Source organism: Leptopilina heterotoma, unplaced genomic scaffold (assembly GCF_015476425.1).
Source record: "Leptopilina heterotoma isolate Lh14 unplaced genomic scaffold, ASM1547642v1 Lhet_182, whole genome shotgun sequence".
Lineage (NCBI taxonomy): Eukaryota > Metazoa > Arthropoda > Insecta > Hymenoptera > Figitidae > Leptopilina > Leptopilina heterotoma.
This window is the reverse complement of record NW_025110899.1, coordinates 831,913-855,771: the sequence shown is the minus strand read 5'-3', so window position 1 is coordinate 855,771 and position 23,859 is coordinate 831,913. Positions and strand designations below refer to the sequence as shown.

The 23,859-nt window shown below is 26.3% G+C and overlaps 3 protein-coding genes across 4 annotated transcripts; all 3 read right to left on the bottom strand.

Moving 5' to 3' along the window:
* Positions 1 to 106: 106 nt before the first annotated feature.
* On the bottom strand, positions 107 to 13,793 carry LOC122500113 (NADPH oxidase 5). The gene is made up of 19 exons (XM_043608846.1): positions 12,801 to 13,793; positions 8,970 to 9,064; positions 6,773 to 6,884; positions 6,594 to 6,691; positions 6,391 to 6,511; positions 6,017 to 6,167; positions 5,547 to 5,757; positions 4,635 to 4,861; positions 4,336 to 4,524; positions 4,072 to 4,265; positions 3,581 to 3,902; positions 3,328 to 3,460; positions 2,695 to 2,864; positions 2,374 to 2,494; positions 1,833 to 2,047; positions 1,555 to 1,742; positions 1,265 to 1,474; positions 705 to 908; positions 107 to 533 (listed from the first exon to the last, which is right to left on the bottom strand). Exons 1-19 carry the CDS (start codon positions 12,990 to 12,992, stop codon positions 336 to 338), a joined length of 3,351 nt encoding a protein of 1,116 aa, XP_043464781.1. The 5' UTR covers positions 12,993 to 13,793; the 3' UTR covers positions 107 to 335.
* Positions 13,794 to 13,863: 70 nt separating this feature from the next.
* Positions 13,864 to 17,647, bottom strand: LOC122500115 (phospholipase A1-like). 2 transcript variants are annotated; one of them, XM_043608848.1, is made up of 6 exons: positions 17,429 to 17,647; positions 17,051 to 17,175; positions 16,865 to 16,942; positions 16,249 to 16,776; positions 15,310 to 15,552; positions 13,864 to 15,152 (listed from the first exon to the last, which is right to left on the bottom strand). In XM_043608848.1, the coding sequence occupies exons 2-6, from the start codon at positions 17,100 to 17,102 to the stop codon at positions 14,725 to 14,727; spliced, it is 1,329 nt and encodes a 442-aa protein (XP_043464783.1). In that variant the 5' UTR covers positions 17,103 to 17,175; positions 17,429 to 17,647; the 3' UTR covers positions 13,864 to 14,724. The 2 variants fall into 2 exon arrangements, with proteins under 2 accessions (XP_043464783.1, XP_043464784.1); XM_043608849.1 differs by lacking the exon at positions 17,429 to 17,647 and having other exon boundaries at positions 17,051 to 17,290.
* Positions 17,648 to 18,721: 1,074 nt separating this feature from the next.
* On the bottom strand, positions 18,722 to 23,268 carry LOC122500123 (GATA zinc finger domain-containing protein 14-like). The gene is made up of 6 exons (XM_043608873.1): positions 23,220 to 23,268; positions 22,917 to 22,988; positions 21,140 to 22,837; positions 19,790 to 21,058; positions 19,458 to 19,703; positions 18,722 to 19,307 (listed from the first exon to the last, which is right to left on the bottom strand). Exons 1-6 carry the CDS (start codon positions 23,266 to 23,268, stop codon positions 18,859 to 18,861), a joined length of 3,783 nt encoding a protein of 1,260 aa, XP_043464808.1. The 3' UTR covers positions 18,722 to 18,858.
* Positions 23,269 to 23,859: the final 591 nt, after the last annotated feature.

The window sequence follows — 23,859 nt, the reverse complement described above, 5'->3', positions numbered from 1 at the left end:
TAAAATTACAATCAAACTTTTACAAAATGTAAATAATACTTGTGTAAAGTAAAATAATATTTGTTAATAGTCAAATTCTATTAAAAAGTCTTATTTACAATTAATATTAAAATGATATTAAAATTATTTTGTCTGTGTTTTTTTTATAGAAAATGTTTTAGTTTAATAGTAAAAAATATGTCACTAATATTGAAAATAATAATTCAATTTTTATAATTATGTGTGAAAATTTGGTAACGAGGATTTATTTTTTGTAGATAATTAATTTCAATATCAGTAATTACCGGAAATTATCGAAAAATTTGCTTTAATTCCATAGTGGCATTATGTCTCCCTTAGAAGGATTCCTTTCGGAAACTAAAACCAATCTGATCACACTTGTACCTCAAGACTCTCGCTAGCTGCGGTGGGCCGCAATAAAATACCGTCACCTTTCCTTTTTTTCGTTCCTGAAGCTGTTTGAAGACCTTGTCCCAGTTTGGACGTCCCGCATTGGTTCTAGTCTTCAATCCAGTAATGAGATCCCTTTTTTCCTGGAGGTAATAAGAGTTAACGAGAGGTGAGAAATTACAGACTAAGAGTATCATAATGTGTGAAGCAGTGAAGAAAAGTCGACTTGCGGTTGTTAAAAAATAATTAAAAACAACAAAAATATCATTTTGATTTTTTTTACTAATTTGTTAATTTATAAAAAGTATGATTACCTTTTCATGTAGAAGGTCCATAGCGAGTTGAAGACCGATTGCTTTCATATCATTTTTCTGCAAAGCACTTGTAATGTACATGTGCATTTCAAGAAAGCGCTCCATAGTAGCTCCAAGTTCGGCTTGCTCTATTTCAAGTTGTGAGAGCAAGTTAACAAACCATTCAAACGATCGTTGATCTCGATTTATCCAAAAGAAATCCACCTTTCAGCAAATAAAAGGAATTAACTCTAACGCAATATGACGTTGACCTTGTGTAAAAATCACAAGAAATTGGAAACTTGTCACGTTAAGAAAACACTTAATTGAAGAACATTTTCCAGAATATTTATTGCCAACAAGCATCTTGAATTATTTATGTTATTTATAATCCATCAAGATTGAAAATTTATTTCATTTTACTCGTAAATTATTTTTAATTTCTATTTTCAAAAAAAAAATAAAATAAAATTTAAAACAGTTTAATTAAAATTAATTACTATCTTAATAAAATAGAAATAAAAATTAAAACAATTTTTAACATAAATTTAGAAAAAATAATTGTATAAATATCTTTATACCTTTCGCAGGTTCATGACCGTAGGCGGTATTTCGCTGGCCCAAGAAAAGGAGCATTTCGGACACGTGTGTCTGACTTTCCAGTATCTATGCATAATTGACTGAAGAATTGACGCGAACGGAGTGACCCCGATGCCTGCTCCTATCAACACCGCATGCTGAGCCTGGAATATATGACTGGAAGGTGCTCCATAAGGCCCATCAATGTAAATCTGCAAAAATATTTTATTATTCATATTATAAACTTGACAATTCTTCGGTATTTTCAATTCACAAAAAAATGTCATCTTACGTCGAGTGGTTTCCCAACTGGATAAGTAATAGATGATTGACAAGCTAGTTCTTCGTAATTTATATCCTGTAACGTTTTTCGTCTAACTTCTTTTTCCGGAGACTTTACAACTCGACCTTCTTCTGCCGCTATTTCCGGTATCTCTTTGGAATTATTCAATTCTATCGTAGATTGGTTATTTGAGGTGGCTTAAAAAATAAAAAGAATCATTTTCAAAAATTGCTATAAGATTCAAATATTATTCGGATAAAAATTCAATTTTTAAAGTTTAAACTTACATTCGTTGATGAGGAAATTGTCATTATCACAACTTTCCAAACTTGGTGTTTTAAATGCAATTATTGTCGGTTTTGTTCTCATGTAACGAAAACTTTGTGCGAGCGATTTATTTTGTGGACTTAAATAGGCTAAACCCAAAGATTTAAGTCGTGCTCGTCGGATTTTGCATTCGTCGAAACTCTTCTCCGATTCAGATCTCGTATAATCGCGAAGTCTGGAAATCGTTAATATTTTCCTTAATTACATAACTAATAATAAATTAATAATTCAAAATAAAAAATGAATATTTAGTAAAGTAATGACTGTGTATTAAATTTTGTAATTGGTCAGTTACACGAGACAATTAATTACAATTACTGCAATAATGAATCACAACATCATTGAGGAATGTGGTATTATTAACATTATTATTAATTAATTCTTTTTTAATTAACTAACCAATTACAAAATAATGAAGCAGCTTTGTGTGAAATACAGAGTTCATTTTAATAAATTAGACTTGATCCAAATTTCGTGCTTTTAATGAGAAATCGAACTTACGCAATAAGTCGGGCTCGTTTCTTGATCTTGATTTGCATATCAGGTACAGAATGTGATTTTTCAAGGGGCATTTTATTGATATGCATCAATTGGTGCAATTTTCGCTCTCGAGACGTTTTCTCTAAAGTGGCAGATAAGATTTAATTGAAAACTATAATTAAATAATAACTTCAGTTTTTTTTAAATTGTAAATATTTATAATTCAGTACGTTAACTTATTTTCTCGAAAGATAATAATAATACTTCATTATAATATTAATATTAAACCAGCTTTTAAAGAATTTAAAAGTTTATTATTATTAAATTATGTATTTTTCATACTTTCCGCTGATGAAGTTAAAGTTGCAGGAGAATTAATTGTTGGACTCGAATTGGATGTTTTTTCATCCGAGACAAAAAGTGGATTATCAAGTCCTCGAGGATCATCCAATGAATCTAGTGAAAACTTCTTGTCGCAAAGAGCAGCTCTCTTTTTCATAACATTTTGATAGCTGTGAAATAAAGTTTAATTATTAGAAATTAAATAAATAAGTTTTAATTAATATACATCTGTCCGGTAAGAAACATAAACTAGTTAAGTTACTTTGTCGGTAAAGTAGATTTTGGCCGAACCGGTAGAATTAATGTCACCCTAGTGTCAAAGTGAGTTAAATGGCAGAAATGTCATTTGTTATTTTATTTGCGAAGAAACGGTTTTAAGCGTTTTAAGAGTCAAAATCTTGTATGTTTGTAAAACAAAAAAAATGTTATTGAACATTTAAATGTGATGAATACTTAAATATAATTATGTAGTTTAAATTGAAAGTTAACCCACTTTTTGCATTTTCGCACGATTTTATTTCGCTCAAAACATAACCTATAAGATTTTGTTATTGTCTCTTTCTTCTCGCGTCACAATTCACAAATGCCTATTCATCATTTTTAAAAGTAATATGTGCTAATAACAAAACTTACGAAAGTTTTCTGACGTTGCTGCAACCATCGGGAATAACGCCTCCTCGATGAAGCTTTAATTGTTCTTTTTCAAAATAAGAATACAATCTACTTGTCCATTCGCCTACTGCTCTAATATGAAGCCACATGTAATCTAGTAGATGGAAAAATTAATTTTTCAAAAACTTGTCAAAGAAATAATTAATTGAATTTTCTTTCTTAGTATTTAAATAATTAATAATGAAATAATTTTCATTTTCAGGCCTTTGTTTACCTTCTTGCTCTGGTGCACTGCTGATCGTGAAGGGATGCCACTCATATTTTGCAATCACTGGAATATTAACGAAGACATAATCTCCAGGGTGAAAATCAAGATGCGGTGGTCTCTTAATGACTAGGTGAGTGACCTTCGAGGGTAAAAGAAGACCAGAGCTAATGTACGTTTTTCCACGCTGAGATCGCAACCACATCAGACGATGAATTCTTTCCATAAGATAAATGGCACCGGGAATAAACATCCATTTCCAAAAATTGGGCGCATGGAAAATTGTGAGGAACCATATAGGTATGTACAATAAATGTGTCCAGTAAAATATCTGCAAATTAGAAAAATTAACATAATTTGTGTTACATATAAATGATATAAATGAATGAATCAATTTAAACTTGATACGAGAAAATGAAAACAAGTTTTAACGACAATTAGTTTGATTGGAATTAGTTTGATTTTGAAAGAAGTAATTAGCCAATTAATTATAAACTTGCCTCAAAGCAACCTCCTCTTCTAACGAAAGGCATTGAGCAAACAGCTAGGATGACTAAAAGAATGAGAAGAATTAAACCAGTTGGATTTGCCGCTCCAGGTATTAATCCATACAACTTTGGTCTAGTTGTTAAGAGCCACTCTGTCATTGTATAATTCAAACTATTCAATTGATCGTCATTTACCACCATTATACCTAAAATCAAATTTTACACATTTTAATTATAAAACTAATTACTCTATCTTTCTAAATTGCTGTTTCTTACCATAATTAAGAAGATGCATTAGGGCATGAAAAAAGCTAAACATCACAATACATATTCCAGTCACTTTATGGAGATATATATGGTGATCCAATGGAAGTATCGAATTGAATCCATGCGTTCGTAGAAATGTAATGCACTGTCGAAGCATTAGAATTAAACTAAATGTAAAATCAAAATTCAAGCATTGACCTGTGGACAAAACGATTGGTTTTTACAAAATTTATCAAAGTTTTTTTTATCTATTTTCTATCTGATCAGTTAATAAATGAGTGAGTGACAAATGGTAAAAATGAACTCACCGCAAGCTCGAGCAAACATAACAAAACCATTTTTATTCATGTATTCATAAAGTTTCGACACAAATAGAATACAATTTATTAGAATGAATAGTAACAAAAATGCAATGTACACATAATTATTCTTGATGTACGGTTTTGTCAATTGATACGGACGTAAAGATAATAGAAACGCTAAGAAGGATTTTCTCTTTGGCTCTGGTTTCGGAGGCACCATCCATCTGTCTATACTGTTAATTAAACCTTGATTAGAATATTTAAATAATATTCTGCATATCTTGTAAAATGATGCTTAACAAAGTTGCCACAGATCAGGGAATTCAGGGAAAAGTCATCTTCAAAAGGTTTTAATTACAAATTTTATCAAATTTCAATTTTCAATTAATTTTATTAGAAATATTAAAAAATTTATAGATTTCTGAAAAATTTTAATAATTCATGTTCGTCTAAATTTATTTAAATTTTTGAGTATATATTTAATAACAATTTTAATCAAATTCCTCGGAAAAATGTAATTATTCTTGATAATTTTATTAAAATTCATCGAAAAAATTCATTTATTTTTAATACAACTTTTAATGAATTCTTAGAAAAATGCAATTATTCTTAAAAATTTTATTAAAATTCTTTAAAAGAATTATTTTTAGATCAATTTTATTTAAATTCCTCGTAAGAACTTAATTTTTCTTATCTAAACAATTGAATTTGTATTTTTACAAATTTTGTGTTTTCTTATTATTTTTATCCTACTATCTTCATAAATATTCAAATTTCAACAAGAGCTCAATAAAAATATCTTTAGAGTCAGGGAAAAAGATAAAATTTTGTCTGGAAATCTGGGAAAAGTCAGGGAAAAATAAAATAAAATTTTGGTGGTAACCCTGTAAAAATAATAAATTAAAATCAGCTACTTGCCTAATTGATAGATTTTCCAAAAGTCCATCATGTTTTTCCAGTTGCATTTTTAATGCTTCAAAGGTAATTGCCCCACGATTTCCTTGATCAGAGTCCTCAAAAAGAGCCATCGTCAGGTCTGTTATTTGTTCATCGCTAAATTTCATTCCATTTTCTTCCATGCAAGCTCTCATGACATGCTCCAATTCTCGAAGCTGAATCAGACCGTCCCCTTTTCATAAAAATCAATTCTCAATCATTTTCAAAAATTTTTAATGTTTTTGTAAAAATGTTTTTTTGATTATGCTATTTGGATTTTGGAATAAACGGCTCTTTATTTTAGTCTTAAAAATATTTCGAATATTTAGAAAAAAGTGAAATCGACTTATTTTTTTTTCTAATCAAAGTGATCCCATTTATGTGAATAGTTTGTATTAATTGTAATTTCTCATTACGTGATCTCGTTTATGGACTTTAAAATAGTAGCTCACCATCGATGTCATACACCTTAAATAGAAATCTGATTTTGTCATCTGGTGTTTTTCCGGCGAACTGGTTTATCGCATCAAGAAATTCTTGTAAGGATATCGAACCAGAATTATCAGTATCAAAAATTTGAAAGACCCTTTCCGTGAAGAAAGGCTGTAAAGACGAGAGAAAGTTGAAAATCAGTGCCAGCTCATTAAAGTAACTAATTAATTTGACGAGACGAAATTCTTTTACCCTCCGAAAAAAGGCGCAAGCAATTAAGAGAACTACATATTTCAATATTCAATAAGATTCATAAATATACCTACAGGGAAATGTATGGTATTTTTATTCTAATAATAAAATTTAAAAATTTATTTATTAAGTTGCGACTTACATTTTTAGAGACCATTATTTTTTTAAATTCCTCCCGATGAATTTCTCGTTCATTGCCGACAGTTGCTTTAAACAAAGTCTCCAACCAAACAAGATTCTTTGGATCAATGCAAAGAGGTGAACTAGATTGAAAAAAATGGAATGATTAAAAAAAATGTGTTGTGTTAATTTTCTCTTTTTATATCTGATATTTCTCAATAGTACCTCATACTGCTAACGTTTGAAAGTACTTCCATAATTTGCTGTCTCGTTACATAGCCAGTATTTTCTTGATCGATCAATCGAAATAATTTGTCGACCACCTGAAAATAAAAAAGTAAAGTTGGAAGTAAAAATAATGTTTCCCCATTGAAAGATTAATTAAGATAAAGATAATTAAATACCCCTTTTGTTCGAAATATTTGACAAAAAGACGTGGGAGTTACAGGTCTATCTCCTATTAAAGCGTAAGCGACACTTTCAATTTGATCGACGAACTCATTTTGTTTATCGTTCCTGAAATATACATTAATACATTAACTATTTATTAATTGCCATCAATGAATTTGACAAAGACGGATGAATATAGAAAAGGATAAGTGATTCCTCGTAGAAAAAAGTAAATTGACGAAATAAATATTTTTACTTCTCTATTATTACTATTTCAAAACATTATTAATGACTTATTTTAATAACCCGTATAGATAATAGGTCATCCACGTGCAAAGATTCCTTAAAAGGAATCTTATGGAATTTCCAATTAAATTCTCAATTCAATTCTGAAAAAGACAATACTGATTACTGAATTTACGAATTGGAAAATTTTTATTTTGCATTCGATAAATCGTTTGAATTGTGCTAAAATATTAAAAATCATTGCTTTTTTAAATGATGTTTATATTTTTTATGTTCACATGCTAAAATTCACTTTTTAAGTACAAAATTTATTATTCTATTTTCAAATAAATAATCAAATTCTTTGGAAGAATTCAATTTTTTATGAATAGTAAAATTCTTCGCAGTAATTCAATTATTTTGAAAGAAAATTTTATCAAGAAAAAATTAAATTATTTTTAACAATTTTTATCAAATTTGTCGAAAAAAATGAATTATTTCCTAAAATTTTGATAAAATTCTTCGAAACAATAGGTATTCAATTATTTTTATAAATTGTAAAATTCTTCGCAAGAATTAAATTTTGTTTTTAAAATATAATAAATTCTTCTGAAGAATTCAATCATTTTCAATGCAATTTTAAAAAAGTTTCTCGAAAGGGTTCAATTATTTTTAAAAATTGTAATAAAATTCTTCTAAAAAATTAAATTATTCTCAAAAGTTTTGATAAAATTCTTTGTAAATTTCAACTATTTTAAAAATTTTCAGTTAAAATTATTTTAAAAATTACATTATTTTCAGTAAATTTAAAAAAAATTCTGTAAAACAATTTAATTTTCTACTAAATCTAATAAAATTGTTTAAAAGAATTTAAATTTTTTATCAAATAATTTTGATAAAATCTAATAATAATATTAATTACATTTTATTATTAATAGACACAATTATTTTAAAAAAATTTTTTAATTCTTCATAAAATTCTATTGTTTTCAAAATTTTCTATAAAAATTAGTAAAAAAAATTCAATTATTTCCAAAAAATTCAAATAATTTCTTCAAGACAATTCAATTATTTTCAAAACAATTTTTATAAAATTTCACCGAAGGATTCAATTATTTTAAAAAATTCTTCGAAATAATATTCAATTATTTTTATAAATTGTAAAATTCTTCGCAAGAATTAAATTGTGTTTATAAATAATAATTCATTCTTCTGAGGAATTAAATTATTTTCATAAATAATAAAATTCTTCGCGAGAATTAAATTATTTTCAATAAATTTTCTTTTACAGGTTTCTTTCAAACCCGTGTAAGATTGAAATAAATAAATAATTATAATTTGAGTAAATTTTCTCGAAAATATTCAACGATTTTCAAAAATTTTGATAAAATCCTTCAAAGGAATTCAATTCTTTTAACATTTTTTTGATAAGTACTTCGTAAGAATGAAATGATTTTCAATACATTAATTTTAAAATTCAATACGCTTAAAAGGAAAAAAATTATTCAAAATGTTAGGAAATAAAGAGGCAAACAAAAACTAACTTCAAACTGCCAATAGATTATTGATGATTATTAATAAAGTTTTATTTTTTTTACATCTAAGAAAAATATACGGTAAAGATTGAAATAATAAAAATATAAAAATTTTATTTATGTTCAATAGGGTATTTCCACAAGAACAATTGGATTTTTGTCCGTGCGTCACGATATTAAGAAAAGGTATATCTTTCGTAAATTATATGCTTTAAAACTAAATTGGACATTATCTTATCCTTTTATATTTCTCTTAAAAAAAATGTTTGCTTTTATAATTAAAAAAAGTATGTGATGACGCACAGACAACGCAACGTCCGTTTAAAAAAATGCTTAATTTTGCAAAATTAATGTTTTTAATTGATTACTTATAGTAAAATATAATTCGTCTTGAAATACTTTCTTTCAAGTTGAGTGAAGAAAAAGAAATTTTTGATAAATATAAACTTACGTAAGTCTTCCTTTCAAAAAATTAATCCATTCGTCCTGATTGAGTTGCTCATCTTGATTTTGATCAAAGAGAGTGAATAATTTACCCAAGAATACCTGAAGTTGGAAATATGAACTCTAAAATTATTTTTTATATAATTATATTTATAACAATTGTTGAATATATCTACAAATTAATACAAATTAATAGAAATTTATATTATCAAAAAGAGAGGAAAATAACATTGAGACACGTGTGTAATTGTAATTTACAATTTACATCCGGTTTATTATTGCTCTCGATATTATTGAAAAAATGGGTCAATGTCATGTATACAAGAAGCCAATCTTGGTGTTTGAATATCTGTTCTCACTTTTATCAGAGACTTTTGGAACGTCTGTTGCAAATTTTATTACTTGCTGGCCTTTTCAAATTATTGCACTCGAGTAACATTTATTACCCATTTCTCTCTCATTTTAATGAGATTTTTTCTTGATAAAGTTCGATTTAAAGAAACGTTATACATTTAAATGTTTAAATTGAGGCGTTACTGAAAACAAAAACTCATCAAAATTCTTCTTATGTGTTAATCCTTTTTCAAAATAACATTACAGATAATATATTCATTCTTGAATTAGTAAAGAAACAACTTTTAATTTTCAAAATTAATTACTACATACAAATAAATATTTTAAGTCAATTAATTAATTGCGACTTAATTAGTTAAGTAAATAAGTTATTTAATGAGTAAAATCCTATTAGATTACTTGAAAAGAAATTAAATTTTTCAAATTGAAAAGGTTTTTCAATTTAAATTATAAATGAAATTATTCTTGTCGAATTATCTCATTATCTTTCTATTAAGGAATCAGTGGTTAAATTGGATCAGATATCTTGCAGTTTCATTAACATATAAAACGTTGATTCAGAATCTAGATCAAATGACAGATTCATGAGTTATGCCTATCTGACTTCTGCGTTAATTATATATAAATATAAAAGTAAAAATGTAACGCTCAAGTGCGCGGAATTTCGAAGCTTCCATAAACCCTCAATGTTATCCCATCACATTTGCTAATTAAAATAGAAAAAGTTTTAAAAGAAATCTGTTTGCTTGGAGGCTCTCCCCACTTTATTTGAAAATACTCGAGGCGATACAAGGTCTTGGGCCTCGGGCAATCGAATACCTTAATTAAAGAAAATACCCTGAATAGATCGCACCTTGATTTCCCTTGCAACATCCTCGGCAAATCAATGGCATATTGTAACGAAAATCCCACGTCAATTCAAATTTACTTACAATTTTCTCGCAAAGAAAACTGCCCTTTCGTTAACAAATTTTATATTTCACTCTAAATTTTCACTTTTATTCAATTTTCACCTTAATAAAAAGAAAAATTTGAAAACTTGAAATTTAACAATTTTAAATTGCTTATACTTTATAACGTGAAATCTGCAAACACTTTGAAGCAAAGTAGAAAATACGATTTTAAATATGCTATATATTTTCAATTGTTAATAATTTTAATACAAATTCCATGAAATATAAACCATTTTTTAAATCATAAAAAGGCCCAGTAATAATTAACCTTGATGAAAATAATGATTTTTTTTTTAAAGCGGAAGAGAAACAATTACGACACAAAATATACCTTATTTTAAATTAAAGTTAAGAATGCGGATATATACGATGAAAAAAATATGTTAGTTAATTTTACTTTCAATTTTTTTCGTCTATAGAAATTAATGCAATAAAAAATTTTACATTTAAAAACATTTTATTTCATGCAAATTGAGTTTCGTTTTTTTTCTGTTTTATTTAGGTATTTGTTAAAGTTATAAATAAAAGAATTTTTTTAAAACGTTTTTTCATTTTGCATTTATATTCTTAATAAGTTTTGTTGACTTAACTTTCCAAATAATTCACTGGATTTAGGTAGAAAGAGTATAAAAAAATTTTCGTGGATTATAAATATGCATATATTAATCCTAAGAAAAGCTATAAAATTTAATCTGTGAAACAGATTAAATTAAGTTTTTTTACATTTGCACTAAGAAAATATTATATTTAATTTAAATATAAAAATAGTTTTTAATGCTTTCGTTCAATTAAGGTCATAGTTTATGAGCTTAATTCCAAAATACAGAAAAAGTCTCGATTTAAATAATTATATTTGTTTGAATAATTTAATATATTTAATTCAAAAATAGATTCTGTTTAAATTTAAATTTAAAGTACATTCTGAAAATATACGTTTAAAAATTGTATGTTTCATTTAAACTTAAAAGTTCATTCACATACTAAGAAAATTTAATTAAATAGAAAATTTTTCATTTTCAAATATAAATTTTTGAACAATTTTACAATTAAAATTTTTGAAATTCACTTATTAAGTACATAATTATTTATTATTGTTATATATATAATAACATTCTTTTGAAGAATTCAATTATTCTTATAAATAGTAAAATTTCTTGCAAAATTCAATTATTTTTAAAAATAGTAAAATTCTTTTCAGGAATGATTCAATTATTTTCAAAACAATTTTAATAAACTTCAAAAATCAAAGATTTAGTTACAATTATTAACAGATACGATTAATTTAAAAAGTTGAAAAAAGTTCTTTGTTTAATGTAATTATTTTCAAAATTTTCAATTAAAATTATTCAAAAAACTACATTATTTTCAAAAAAGTTAAAGAAATTCTTTAAAAGACATTAATTATTTACAAAAAATCTATTAAAATTTTTAAAAGAGTTTAATTTTCCATAAATGAAATTTTAATAGTAAAATTATTAATTAGTAATTACAATTATTTACAAAATCGATTATATTCAATAAATCAAAGAAATTTTTTGAAAAAATTCAATTATATTGTCAAAATTTTTAATAATATCCGCATTCTTCGAAAGAATTTAATTATTTTCTATATTTTAATAAAATTCCTTGAATGAATTAAATTATTTTAGAAAATTATAATATAATTCTGTGAAGAATTTAATTATTTTTTAAAAATATTAATAAAATTCAATAATATTAAATTTTTTATTTTCAATTATTAAGAAATACAATTACTTTTAAAAACTAGAAAGAAATTGTTCGTCAAATTTAATTACTTTCAAAATTTTCAACTAAAAATATTAAAGAAATTCCATTATTTTAATGAAATTCAAAGAAATTCTTCAAAAAAATGTAATTAGTCTTTTTTAAAATTGTAATAAAATTCTTCGCAAGAATTCAATTATTCTCATAAATAATAATATAAAAATTCTTTCTGTAACTGTGTAGAAAATTAATAATGAATGATAAAAATAATTATAAAAGTAAAAATTGTAAAGTAAAAACATTAAAAAAAAAATGTTTAATACAAAAAGTAAAAATGTGAAATGTAAAAATTTAAAAATGATAAATTTAAATAGATAAGAATTTAAAAAAATATTTTCTGTTTTTCAGATAGGTGCCTAATTTTAAGAGTAGGTAATTAAAGATAATTATCCAAAAGTTTTGAATGTTCAAATGAACAAAATATTTTTTGTTAAAAATGTTTTCATTAATTACTGCTTGTAATAAAAATTAAAAATTAATTCCAAAGTTTCTAAATATAAAATTCAAATATTTAGAAATGTTATAATTAATTTTTCTTTGTATAGTAATTAGTAATGCAAAATTATTATAATAAAAAATTTTATACATTTTTCCTAAGGATATCACAAATGGAGACAAAAAACGAATCAAAAGTGTTGCGAATTCGTTTTTTGTCTTAATTTGTGATATCCTTATCGAAAAATTGTGATTGCGAAGAAAAAGATACGTTCAGAATTCTAGGATCATAAATTATAAATTAAAAATACCTCTTCTTGAAAGAGTTTTTTGAAAACCTCCTTATTGTATCTAGAAGTTTGTTCATTTTGAAGAATATTTGAGATTTCCTTAAGTGTTGCACATCTTCTTCTCTCAATCATACACTCCTCTTCCATGGAACTCATCTTCATCATACAATTTTTCTTCGTCTCTGCACATTCTGCAGCCATTGTCGATGCCATTTGTTCATTGATTTTTCAGTTTTCAATTTAATTGCAATAAATCCAAAGAAAAACAGTTTGCAAATGGATATTAAAAATATTCCAGTTCACTGTTATTAAATAATTCTCTCACTTTTACACATTTGCTCCGTTATTTTTATTTCTTAAACTCGGATTCTTTGAAAATGGCTTTTGTTTCATGTTTCCAGACTTTTTTTGTATTTCGAGAAGCAAAAATTCCAAAAAGAAAAAAATTTTATTTGAAAAAATTTATACTATGGGAAATTTAGTTTTGTATTAAATTTAATTTAAATATTTACTTTTAGGTTATTTTTTTATTAGTCTATTAGGATTTTTGGGACATTTTTGACTACTCCTACTCGTTTGATTAATTTAATTTCTTTGTTTTAGTTTTGAAGGTGCTATTTCGTTATATTAAAATTAGAATATAAAAAACACTGTCACTCTCGTCGATGGGCCGGTGGTATATGAACTTCAAGGGGGAGAGATCAGTTTGTAACTAAAGGGAATTTAGATTGCGTGAGGATCGAGGCAACCTTTCACTTTTTGACAGCAGCATCGACCTCTTCGTCCTGATCGCGTCTCTTTCCTTCACGAAACGCGTTGATCATGTCACTTTCGATCGCTTCGGAGGACGTGCCAACCGATCAACAAGTTATTTCATTGGGAAATGAATGTCGGTACAAATTATCTTTTCCCAATTCAGTATAAAAATTTTTCGAATTACATGTTTCATGATGGAAAAAAATGGGACAAACTAAAAGGAGATGATTGCTCTCAATTTTATAGTTCAGACCATAAACAAACACTCTGCCAGCCGAGGAATAATTTATACACTAAAAATTAATATTTTGTTGTCTGTCTAAAAAAATTAATCTATTCAAGGTAAATTTTTATTGATACATTAAAGTTTAGATTATAGCGACGTTTTTTCAGTTAATCTTAATTGGACTTTGTTTTGTTGCTTTATTTATGAAAATTGCAGTTCTAATCTAGAATGAAGATGACTTTTTCATCAATTTTAGGAAATTTCTTTCAATTTTCAAAAAACAGAGAAGAAAAAAATTAGTTTAGTTTTGCCTTGAAAATCACTTCCGAAAATAAAAATTTTATTCTTTCAAAAGTATACACGTTTCTTTTGAATTTTTATGCTAATTTATTCATCATTTAATGAATTTCCAGCCAAGACGACGTGAAGGTCGAATTTAAGAACCGCAATTTTTAGAAAGGTTTAAAGACCAAATCTGATAATTAAATATTTTATTTCTTCTACACAAAATAATATAGTGATAAACTGATAATAGAAGATGATAATATTAATATTAAAGAAAAAAATTCTCATATTCATTGAAGAAAAAATACGTAACTAAAAGATTACTTATTGTAAATACTATCATGTCTTCTATTATAGGGGAATACCCTGAGGGTTTGTCTTATATGAGTTGACTCATTCGAGATTCAATCACTTGATTTCAATTGAAGGACAAATGATACATTAGCTACTCGCAAATGCGATCCCCCGAGGATCGCATTTTCAAGTAATTTTCAGTATTTCTCAATTTTTAACCTTATTTTACAAAACAGGAACATTTTTTTTAATTTTTACATTTCCATTTTTTTATTTTTACATTTCCACATTTTTTTTTATTTATCTTTTCATTTATTAGCAACTCTTCTAACAATAGAATTAAGAGAATAAGAATAAGAATTAAAATTATGAATTAATTAATATTTAACCTCTGAGCAAAAAACCCAAACCAAATGGTGATTTGTCATTTGTGTTGAGGTAATAAGATCCTCTTTGATTGTTCATTATATCCAAAGCACCCATAATTGCTGTATTTGTATTATTTGAACATTCGCCTTTCTTAAACTTTTTATAGGAATCACATTGCACGGCAAGAAAATTTTTACCTTCGCCTTGTATTTGTTCGGATAAATATTTGTAAGATCGACCATGCGAGCACGCTGTGAAATATTCGCCACTGCAACCATTTTGGAAGGATCCACCATTTGGGTAGAAATCATAGTCACCTGTCACTGTTGGAGTTCCCAGTAGGCCACCATTGGTATGAATTATTTCCACATTATGAGCATCATCATTAGAAATTCTTTGATTATTGGTCAGCCCCACGAAGAGAGGCCAAGCTGGATCTAATCCTTGAGGGGAATTCCAAAATCGAATATAGTTCATCGATATATATAATTATAATTATAGTAAAAATTTTAGATCATTAGAAATGATGATCTCCTCCATCATTATGATAAAAAGAATTTAATTTCTTAAAATTAAACTTAAATTGAAATTCTTTTTTACCTATCGTATGATTGACATTCGGAGTCGCAGTTTGACCCGCGAATCCCATGACATGCGAACCCAGAGAGTGACCAACCAAAATTGTTGTATTCGGATTCATTCCATGTTTGTATAAGAAGTTGATTAATTTTCCCAAATGGTTCCCAACTGAAATGACCATTAGTCTTGCTATCGTGTAGGACCCAACTGACAGAGGACTCCAGTTGACGGTGATGACATTATAGTCTTGTTTATTCAAATAAGCTATAATTTATTACAAACTAGTTTTTAGAAAATTTGATTCAAATAGAAGTTGACTTTTTTTACATTATCAAATATAAGTTTTATTATTGAGTTCAATCAGTGTTACCACAGGTCAGGGAAAAGTCAGGGAAAGTAAAATTGGTCAGGGAAATCAGGAAAAAATTGAATTTTGGAGAAGTTACCACAATTTTCTGTATATTTGTTTTTTTTCTTTTGTTTGCTTTTTCGAGTTTTTAGTGCAGTTAAAATGTCTTAATTTGCAATTTTTTCTGTAGTAATAAAGAAACCTTAAACTAAATTTATAGAAATGTTCATGTTTTGCAATGACAGTCTTAATTACCGGTCTAATTTAATTCAAGGTTTTGAAGATAAGCCTTAAACTATAAATTTTATTAGTTGAACATTTTAATAAATATGAAGATTACTGTTATAAATATACTTTATCCATACACAGAAAATTTTGGGGGTATTATTTAACACTAAAATAAATTAAAACTGCAAAACTTTAATCATAATAATTCCATTCATCTAGGAATTATTCTTTCAAAGTAGCTAAACATATAATTTAGTTTTTATCTTAAAAAAAAGTTATAGAAAAAAATAATACAGAAATGGAATATTGGATATTGCTTGGTATAAAAAATATTAAAAAACTTTTAGATGTTCAAAGTTCATCAGAGAATGCAATATTTTTACCGTCTCTAACCAGTGTTACTGATGTGCCATTGGCGGATGCCATAAATCCATGAGTAATAAAAACGGTAGGTCGATTTTTATCGAATCGACTTTTACTCAAAACATCCTCATTATCAACTTTCAGCACATCAAAACTATTATTTCCATCTGTTTTATCGAACAAAGCAAATGTCACCTTCTCATCTAAATTCGGTCGAATGTTGAGCAAATTAATATCAGGAAGTTCCAACTTGAGTTTAAATGGTTTCTCAAAATCATCGTACATGAAGAGAATCTTATCTTTGAAAAAGTTGATTTGCTTTGTGAGGAACAAGGTGAGAGTTAAGGGGTCGAATTTAATAAATCCATCACTTTGTATATTGTCCATGCTAAGCATTCCATTTATAATACTCATATTAAGTCCACTCAATAGATTTATGTCTTGTAATTTGTTAATACCCCCTGTACCCACTCCTATTATAGTTGGTGGAATTATGCTTTTTCTTCTGAAAGCAAAAGGATTTCTCCAAAAGCGCCAACCCCAACCATCTACATAAGGACAGAAATTCAAGAAAATATTTTACAAAATGAATAAGAATTCATTAATTTTATATTAATAATTATTAAATCAAGTTACGTCTTAGTCTCCAGAATAAACCTCTTCCTCTGTAACGATTATTTCGACGTCCGTAACGATAACGCCTACTTTCCACTACTAAAATATTAATAATTAATTAATTTAATTTAATTAATTATAAATATAATTCGATGAACTTGTCTATTTTTTTAATAACAAATTGTTAAATAGGTAAAATAAACTTACCAGCAGTCAATACGCATACTACCAGAAGGAATACCAGTAACTTTGTCCTCATCTTGTTTTTGACTCAATTCAATTTTTAAATCGTTTTGTTTAAATAAAATCAAAATTTTTACTATAATTTCTCACTAAAATGCAAATAAAAAATTCATTAATTTACTTCAACTTTTCAATTTTAGAGATGAAACGTTACAGTTTAAACTAACTTAATGCGCTTTGAAACCTTTTATAATAAACTTCTTTTTAAAAGAAAATTTTTATTATCAGTCGTAATTTAATTGAAAGTAGTTCACTAACAATAGAGTGCGTGCATTTATTTAAATGTAAAACTAAACGTCTCTTATCTGTGCCATATTATTTGTGACAAATATATATACTTACATTTTTTCACGTTCATAAAAAATAATGTCCTGTATTAACAATTAACGTAAAGTACACACTATTTATCTGTATTACTGTTATTATTGAGTAAAAACAATAATAGTTTGTATATTTTTGTTTCAAATAATTTATAGTTAAAGTGATCTTCAATTATAAACGAACATTGCATGTAATAGAAAATGAATAAATCAATCGATAAACATCCGAGCTCCATGACTCCTGTTATCTAGAAATGCAATTATATGCTAATCATTTTTTAAATCTTAATCTAATGCACAAAAGGCTGCCAACTAATGTATCAGTTAATTTCATATTTATTAATTATTTATTGACGAGGTCAAGTTTTATTTTTAATAAATAAAATTACTGCATTCTCTTTTTTATTTTATAAAATATTTTATAAATATTTATATTATAATTTTTAATAATTGCATTTGATGAGAAATTCATTTAAAATTGTATTAAAAATAATTGAAATCCTCCATAAAAGATTTTATACTTTATGAAAATAATTGAATTCTTACAACGAATTTTATTACATACATACATTCTTTTATAATTAATTCATGTGAATAAATTTATTTACTTGTAAAAATAATTGAATTCCTGCAACGAATTTTATTTAAATAAAATAAATATAATGTAATTCTTAAAGAATTTTTTAAATGAATTAAATAATTAATGTTTTCGAAAAATTGCAAATGTTTGCAAAGAATTTTATAAAAATTTGTTTTGAATAATTGAATTATTTTGGGAAATTTTTTTAGTAAAAGAGTAGATATTGAAAATAATTGAATCGTTTGAAAGAATTTTATTAAAATTTTTGAAAATAATTTTTTCTATTCCATTAGCGAATTTAAAGTATTGCAAATTTTCATACGTAGAAAAAAGTAGCTTTCAGTGTCACAAATCTAAAAAAAAGTATCCAAATATTATCAAATCGTAATAATTAATGAAAAATGTGAAATGGAAATTGGAAACTTCGAAAAATAAGTAAGATTTCTTGTCTTTTATTAGGGTTTATCGAGTAAATTTCTTTTGTCTTCTTTAATAAAAAAAATGAGATAAACATATTGAATAGAATTTAATCCATTGCTTTATTTTGGCAAGTGCTTAATTTGAATTGATAACTGTCTGACGTGTATTTTTATTTTATTTGCGTAAAAAGAAAGGAATTTTCTCAAGAAAAAACTTATTTGTATTTTATATGAAATTAGTATTAACAGAAAAATGTAATCATTTATACAACTCACAAAAATTTATTTTTAGGAGTAACAAAAACTAATTTTTACGCAGTTATAGCAATTGCACTTATTTTTCATCGCATATGATATTTTTTAATTTTATTAATGTTCCACCACCTTAAACATTGTCAATATTTCTAAATTCTACAATTCTCTCTCGTTTATTTTTATAGTAAAAGAAATGTTTTATGGAAAATAGTTATGTGTAAGTCTTCTAAAATTAGGCCCAACACCGTACGGAGAATTTGCTCTTGTTTGAAGAAAATATTTTCCGTTTGCTGCTGGAACACGATCTAATTCGCCCATTATTGTTATATTATTATTAGTGCACTGTTTAGTCATAAATTTTTCATACGATTCACACTCAAGTCCGTAATACTCGGGACCTAATCTTAACAATTGTTCGGCTAAATATCTAAAAGAACGATTATGAGAGCATGCATCACGTAATTCTGGATCAATGCAGCCGTTTTGAAGTGTGCCTCCATTCGGATAAAAATCATAAGTACCGATTGGTGTAGAAAAACCGTATACACCCGCATTGGTGTGAGTAATTTCAACATAGTTCGCATCGTCACTTGAAAGTCTTTGATCCTTGTCAACCATACTGAAAAGCATTCTTGCAGGATCTAATCCTAGAAATTATTATTTGCTTTGTATAATGATTCTTTAACAATCTATTGATTAATGATTATATAAGATATGAAGTACCGATTACGGATTGTATTTTATGGACAATAATTATTATAGATAGCAATTATATTTCTGTATTCGATTATACATACCAATTGTGTGGTTTATTTTTTCTGAAGTAAATTGTCCAACAAAGCCCATAATTTGAGCACCCAATGAATGACCAATTAGAGTTGTTCTATTAGATTTCATGCCATGATTTTTGACCAGAAAATTTACCATTCTTCCAATATATTTTCCAATCGAAGGTATTAAAAGTCTCGCAGTTATATAAGGTTCATGGGATATTTTACTCCAGTCAACAGTAATGACATTAACGTCTCTGGTATTTATATAAGCTGTGTTCAAAATTTTATTTAAATTAGAATTTCAAATTATTTAGGTACATTAATAAAACAGAAAAATGTAAAAACGAAAAACAAACCGTCTCGAATCATGGTTACAGAGGGTCCTTCGCTAGAGCACATATATCCATGAGTTATAAAAACAGTTGGTACTGACGGATCAAAATGGCTCATATTGAATTTTCCATCATTACCAACTTCCAAGGGATCATAACTAAATTTATTGTTTTTAGTATAAAGTTGAAAAAGAACGGTAGATTCGTCTAAATCCTGTGTTAAATTCAATGCATACAAGTCAGGCATGTCTAAATTTAGTTTAACTGGTTTCTGATCATCATTAAAAATGTAGAAAGTCTCATTGTTCCATTTCTTTATTTCTATATCGAGAACATCTTTTAAAATTTCTTTATTTACTCTCGTGAGATCGAAGAAAATTGTTGGTTCTTCATCTTTATTATTACTTGCGTCTTTGAAATTCATAGCACTAACAACTTGAATTTCATCATTTGGATCATTCTTATCAGTTTGAACTTTAGAACTCCGATTATCACTTTTAGAATTTTTATTTTTTCCAAATCCGAAAATGTGTTTTATTCTATTTGTAAGTCGTCGAAAGAAACCTGGTTTAGAATTTTTATTATTGTTAGATTCTTCAGTGGTCTTCTTTTTCTTTCCAAATCCAAAAATACGTTTGACTCTATTTATGAAACGTCGAAATAGACCAGGTTTTGATTTCTTAGAGTCTGAAGAGTTTTCACCCATTGGTGTTTTATTTCTTTTATTTGTTTTTCTAAATCCAAAGAAGCTTTTAACTCTATTTGATAGCCGCCGAAAGAGACCTGGTTTTTTTTGGTAAGGATCTGCTATGCGACCCTTCTTTATTTGAATTGGAGTGTCTTCTGCCTTATTGGAAGCTTTTACTCTTTTGAGTTTAATTTTGGTAATTTCTTTACCTTTATTTTTTTTTACTTTTTTGAAAATAATGGGTATGAAAGATCCGTCACTTGGAACCAATGGTGGAGGACTATTAGCAGAATCATCGATGTAATTTTCGGTAATACTGATGACTTCAATTGTGTTGACATTAGAATTGTTATTATCATCAAGAACATTTGTTAAAGTACTTGAATCAGTGTCTTCGATATTATTTTCTGTAGTATCGATTGTATTAGGGAATTGAATGACAGAAATTTTATCATTTGTAGTTCTAATATTTGTATTATTATTAACTTCAGCAAAAGCAATTTTTGAGGAACCTGCATCTTTATTGTTGTTACTATCATTAGTACTGCTTTTACCATCATCATAATTATTATCATTATTATAATTGTAAATACTGATATTATCATCTTCATCATCATAATCATCATCGCCATAATTATAAATACCAATATTATCATCATAATCATCATCGCCATAATTATAAATACTGATATTATCATCTTCATCATCATAATCATTATCGCCATAATTATAAATACCGATATTATCATCTTTATCATCATCTTCATCTTCATCATCATCCGCATCATCGGCATAATTATAAATACCGATATTATCATCTTCATCATCATAATTATCATCGTCATAATCATTAGTACTGTTATTATCATCATTATCGTCATAATCATTAGTACTGCTACTATCATCATCATCATCATCGTCATAATCATTAGGACTGCTACTATCATCATCATCGTCATAACCATTAGTACTGCCATTATTATCATCGTCATCATAATCATTAGTACTGCTATCATTGTCACCATCATAATCATTAGTACTGCTATTATCATCATCATCAAGAAAATTTGTTGATGCATTCATATCTGCTGACTGAATAATATCACTTCCACCTTTGTCAGTATTATTACCGCTATTTTGATTATAATTTGTATCATCACTGTTTCTGCTATTTATTTCATTATTATCATCGTCATTGTTATTTTCTGTTCCGTTTGAATCAACTGTCGAATTTGTGTTATTACTTTCTTCGTTATTTGAGTTATTGTTTGTTTCATTATAAATGTCCCCATTGCTACTATTTTTTAATTTATTATCATCATTTGATAACTCACCACTATCGTCTTCTGCACCACCAGTACCGGTTGCATTATTATTATTACTACTATTTTCGCCAGTTTCAATATTTGAATTTTCGGTAACGTTAGTGTTATTATTATTGTCTTCTGAATTCATAAGATCACTGGCTAAATTATTATTATTATAGTTACTATTCTTTAGATCATTTGTACCATTTGTTTCTTCGGTGCTACCATTTCTATTATTCATATCACCATCTGTACCACTACTTCCATTTGATACAGAATCATTTTTGTTAATATCAACATCTTTGTCATTACTTCCATTTGATACAGTATCATCACTGTTAGTGTTATCATTAGTGGCATTACTTCCATTTGATACAGTATAATTTTTGTTAATATCAACATCTTTGTCATTACTTCCATTTGATACAGTATAATTTTTGTTAATATCAACATCTTTGTCATTACTTCCATTTGATACAGTATAATTTTTGTTAATATCAACATCTTTGTCATTACTTCCATTTGATACAGTATAATTTTTGTTAATATCAACATCTTTGTCATTACTTCCATTTGATACAGTATAATTTTTGTTAATATCAACATCTTTGTCATTACTTCCATTTGATACAGTATCATTTTTGTTAATATCAACATCTTTGTCATTACTTCCATTTGATACAGTATCATTTTTGTTAATATCAACATCTTTGTCATTACTTCCATTTGATACAGTATCATTTTTGTTAATATCAACATCTTTGTCATTACTTCCGTTTGATTTAGTATCATTATTGTAGTTTTTGGTGTCATTGGTCCCACTTAGTTCATCAGTATTGCCATTTGAATTTCCATTTTTATCAGATGAGGGATTTTTGCTACTGTTGTTCAAAGTAAAATCATTTTTATTACTGTCGTTTCCATTATTGCTGGCTGCATCATAATTGTTGTTTCCAAAACCATTTCCAATATCATTTTTATTAAGTTCTCTATTATTGGTGATATTAATCGAGTTATCACCCTTGTTATTATTCTTATCATTTACATTATTACTGCTCTTGTTGACGTTATTTGTACCTACAAATTAGAAATTTTAACAATTATCCTTCATTAAATTTTCGAGTTTTATTTTTTCATTTATTGACAAATAAAATACTTTTCCAATTATTTATCAGAGGTCCAAGTCCTACGGCATTCTGGATAGTTTTTTGAAGATTGAAACTATGAACTGAAAACACATTTACAATAAAACTTTTAATATAAAAATATTCAATTAGCCGCGATGATATTCAATTTATTGCTCAATATTAAATATTGAAATAAAAATTTGAAAATATTATTACTTTTTTTCTATTTATTACTAAATAAATATTTAAAAGAATTAATAAAGATATATTTAATAGAAAAACAGCAATGTTAATACACGTAGTTTTGTAATTTATTACAAGCAATAACTTACCAATGGAATTTACTGATAATATTGCAATGAAGAATGCAACTTTTCTCATTTTATAATATAAATAAATATCAAATTTTTATTATTTAAAAAATATTCTTGTTCACAATTGCGTATTGCAAAATAGTTAGTTTTTTGTTTTAAACAAAGACACATGTTAGACTTTATCTATTTAATGGCATTAACAAATTTTTAAAATAAAAAATTATTGGCATTCTAATTGTTCCAAGTAACCTTTACTGTCTTTTCAGTGCTTTTATCAGAAATGATGAGCTTTTGTAGTATTATAATTAGGGTAGAAAATTTTTACATTTTGTACATTTTCAAATGAACAAAGAAATGTTGTTTATGAAAATAATTTCTTTCAAGAAATATTATTTAAAGATTCTTTCTATAATAAAGTTATTTTATTTATATAGTTGAATTTGATGATATTTATTTATTTATTAATAAATATATTTACATAAATATAATAATATTACAGTTTTTTTTTTGGAAAGTATCAAATTGGTACAAAAGTGGATCAAATTAATGTTGAAAATTTGGATCAATTTTTTATTTAATCCACTTTTTTGGTATCAATTCGTTGCAATTTGATACTATTAAGTTAACAGTGATAATAAAAGACAATAAAGATAAATAT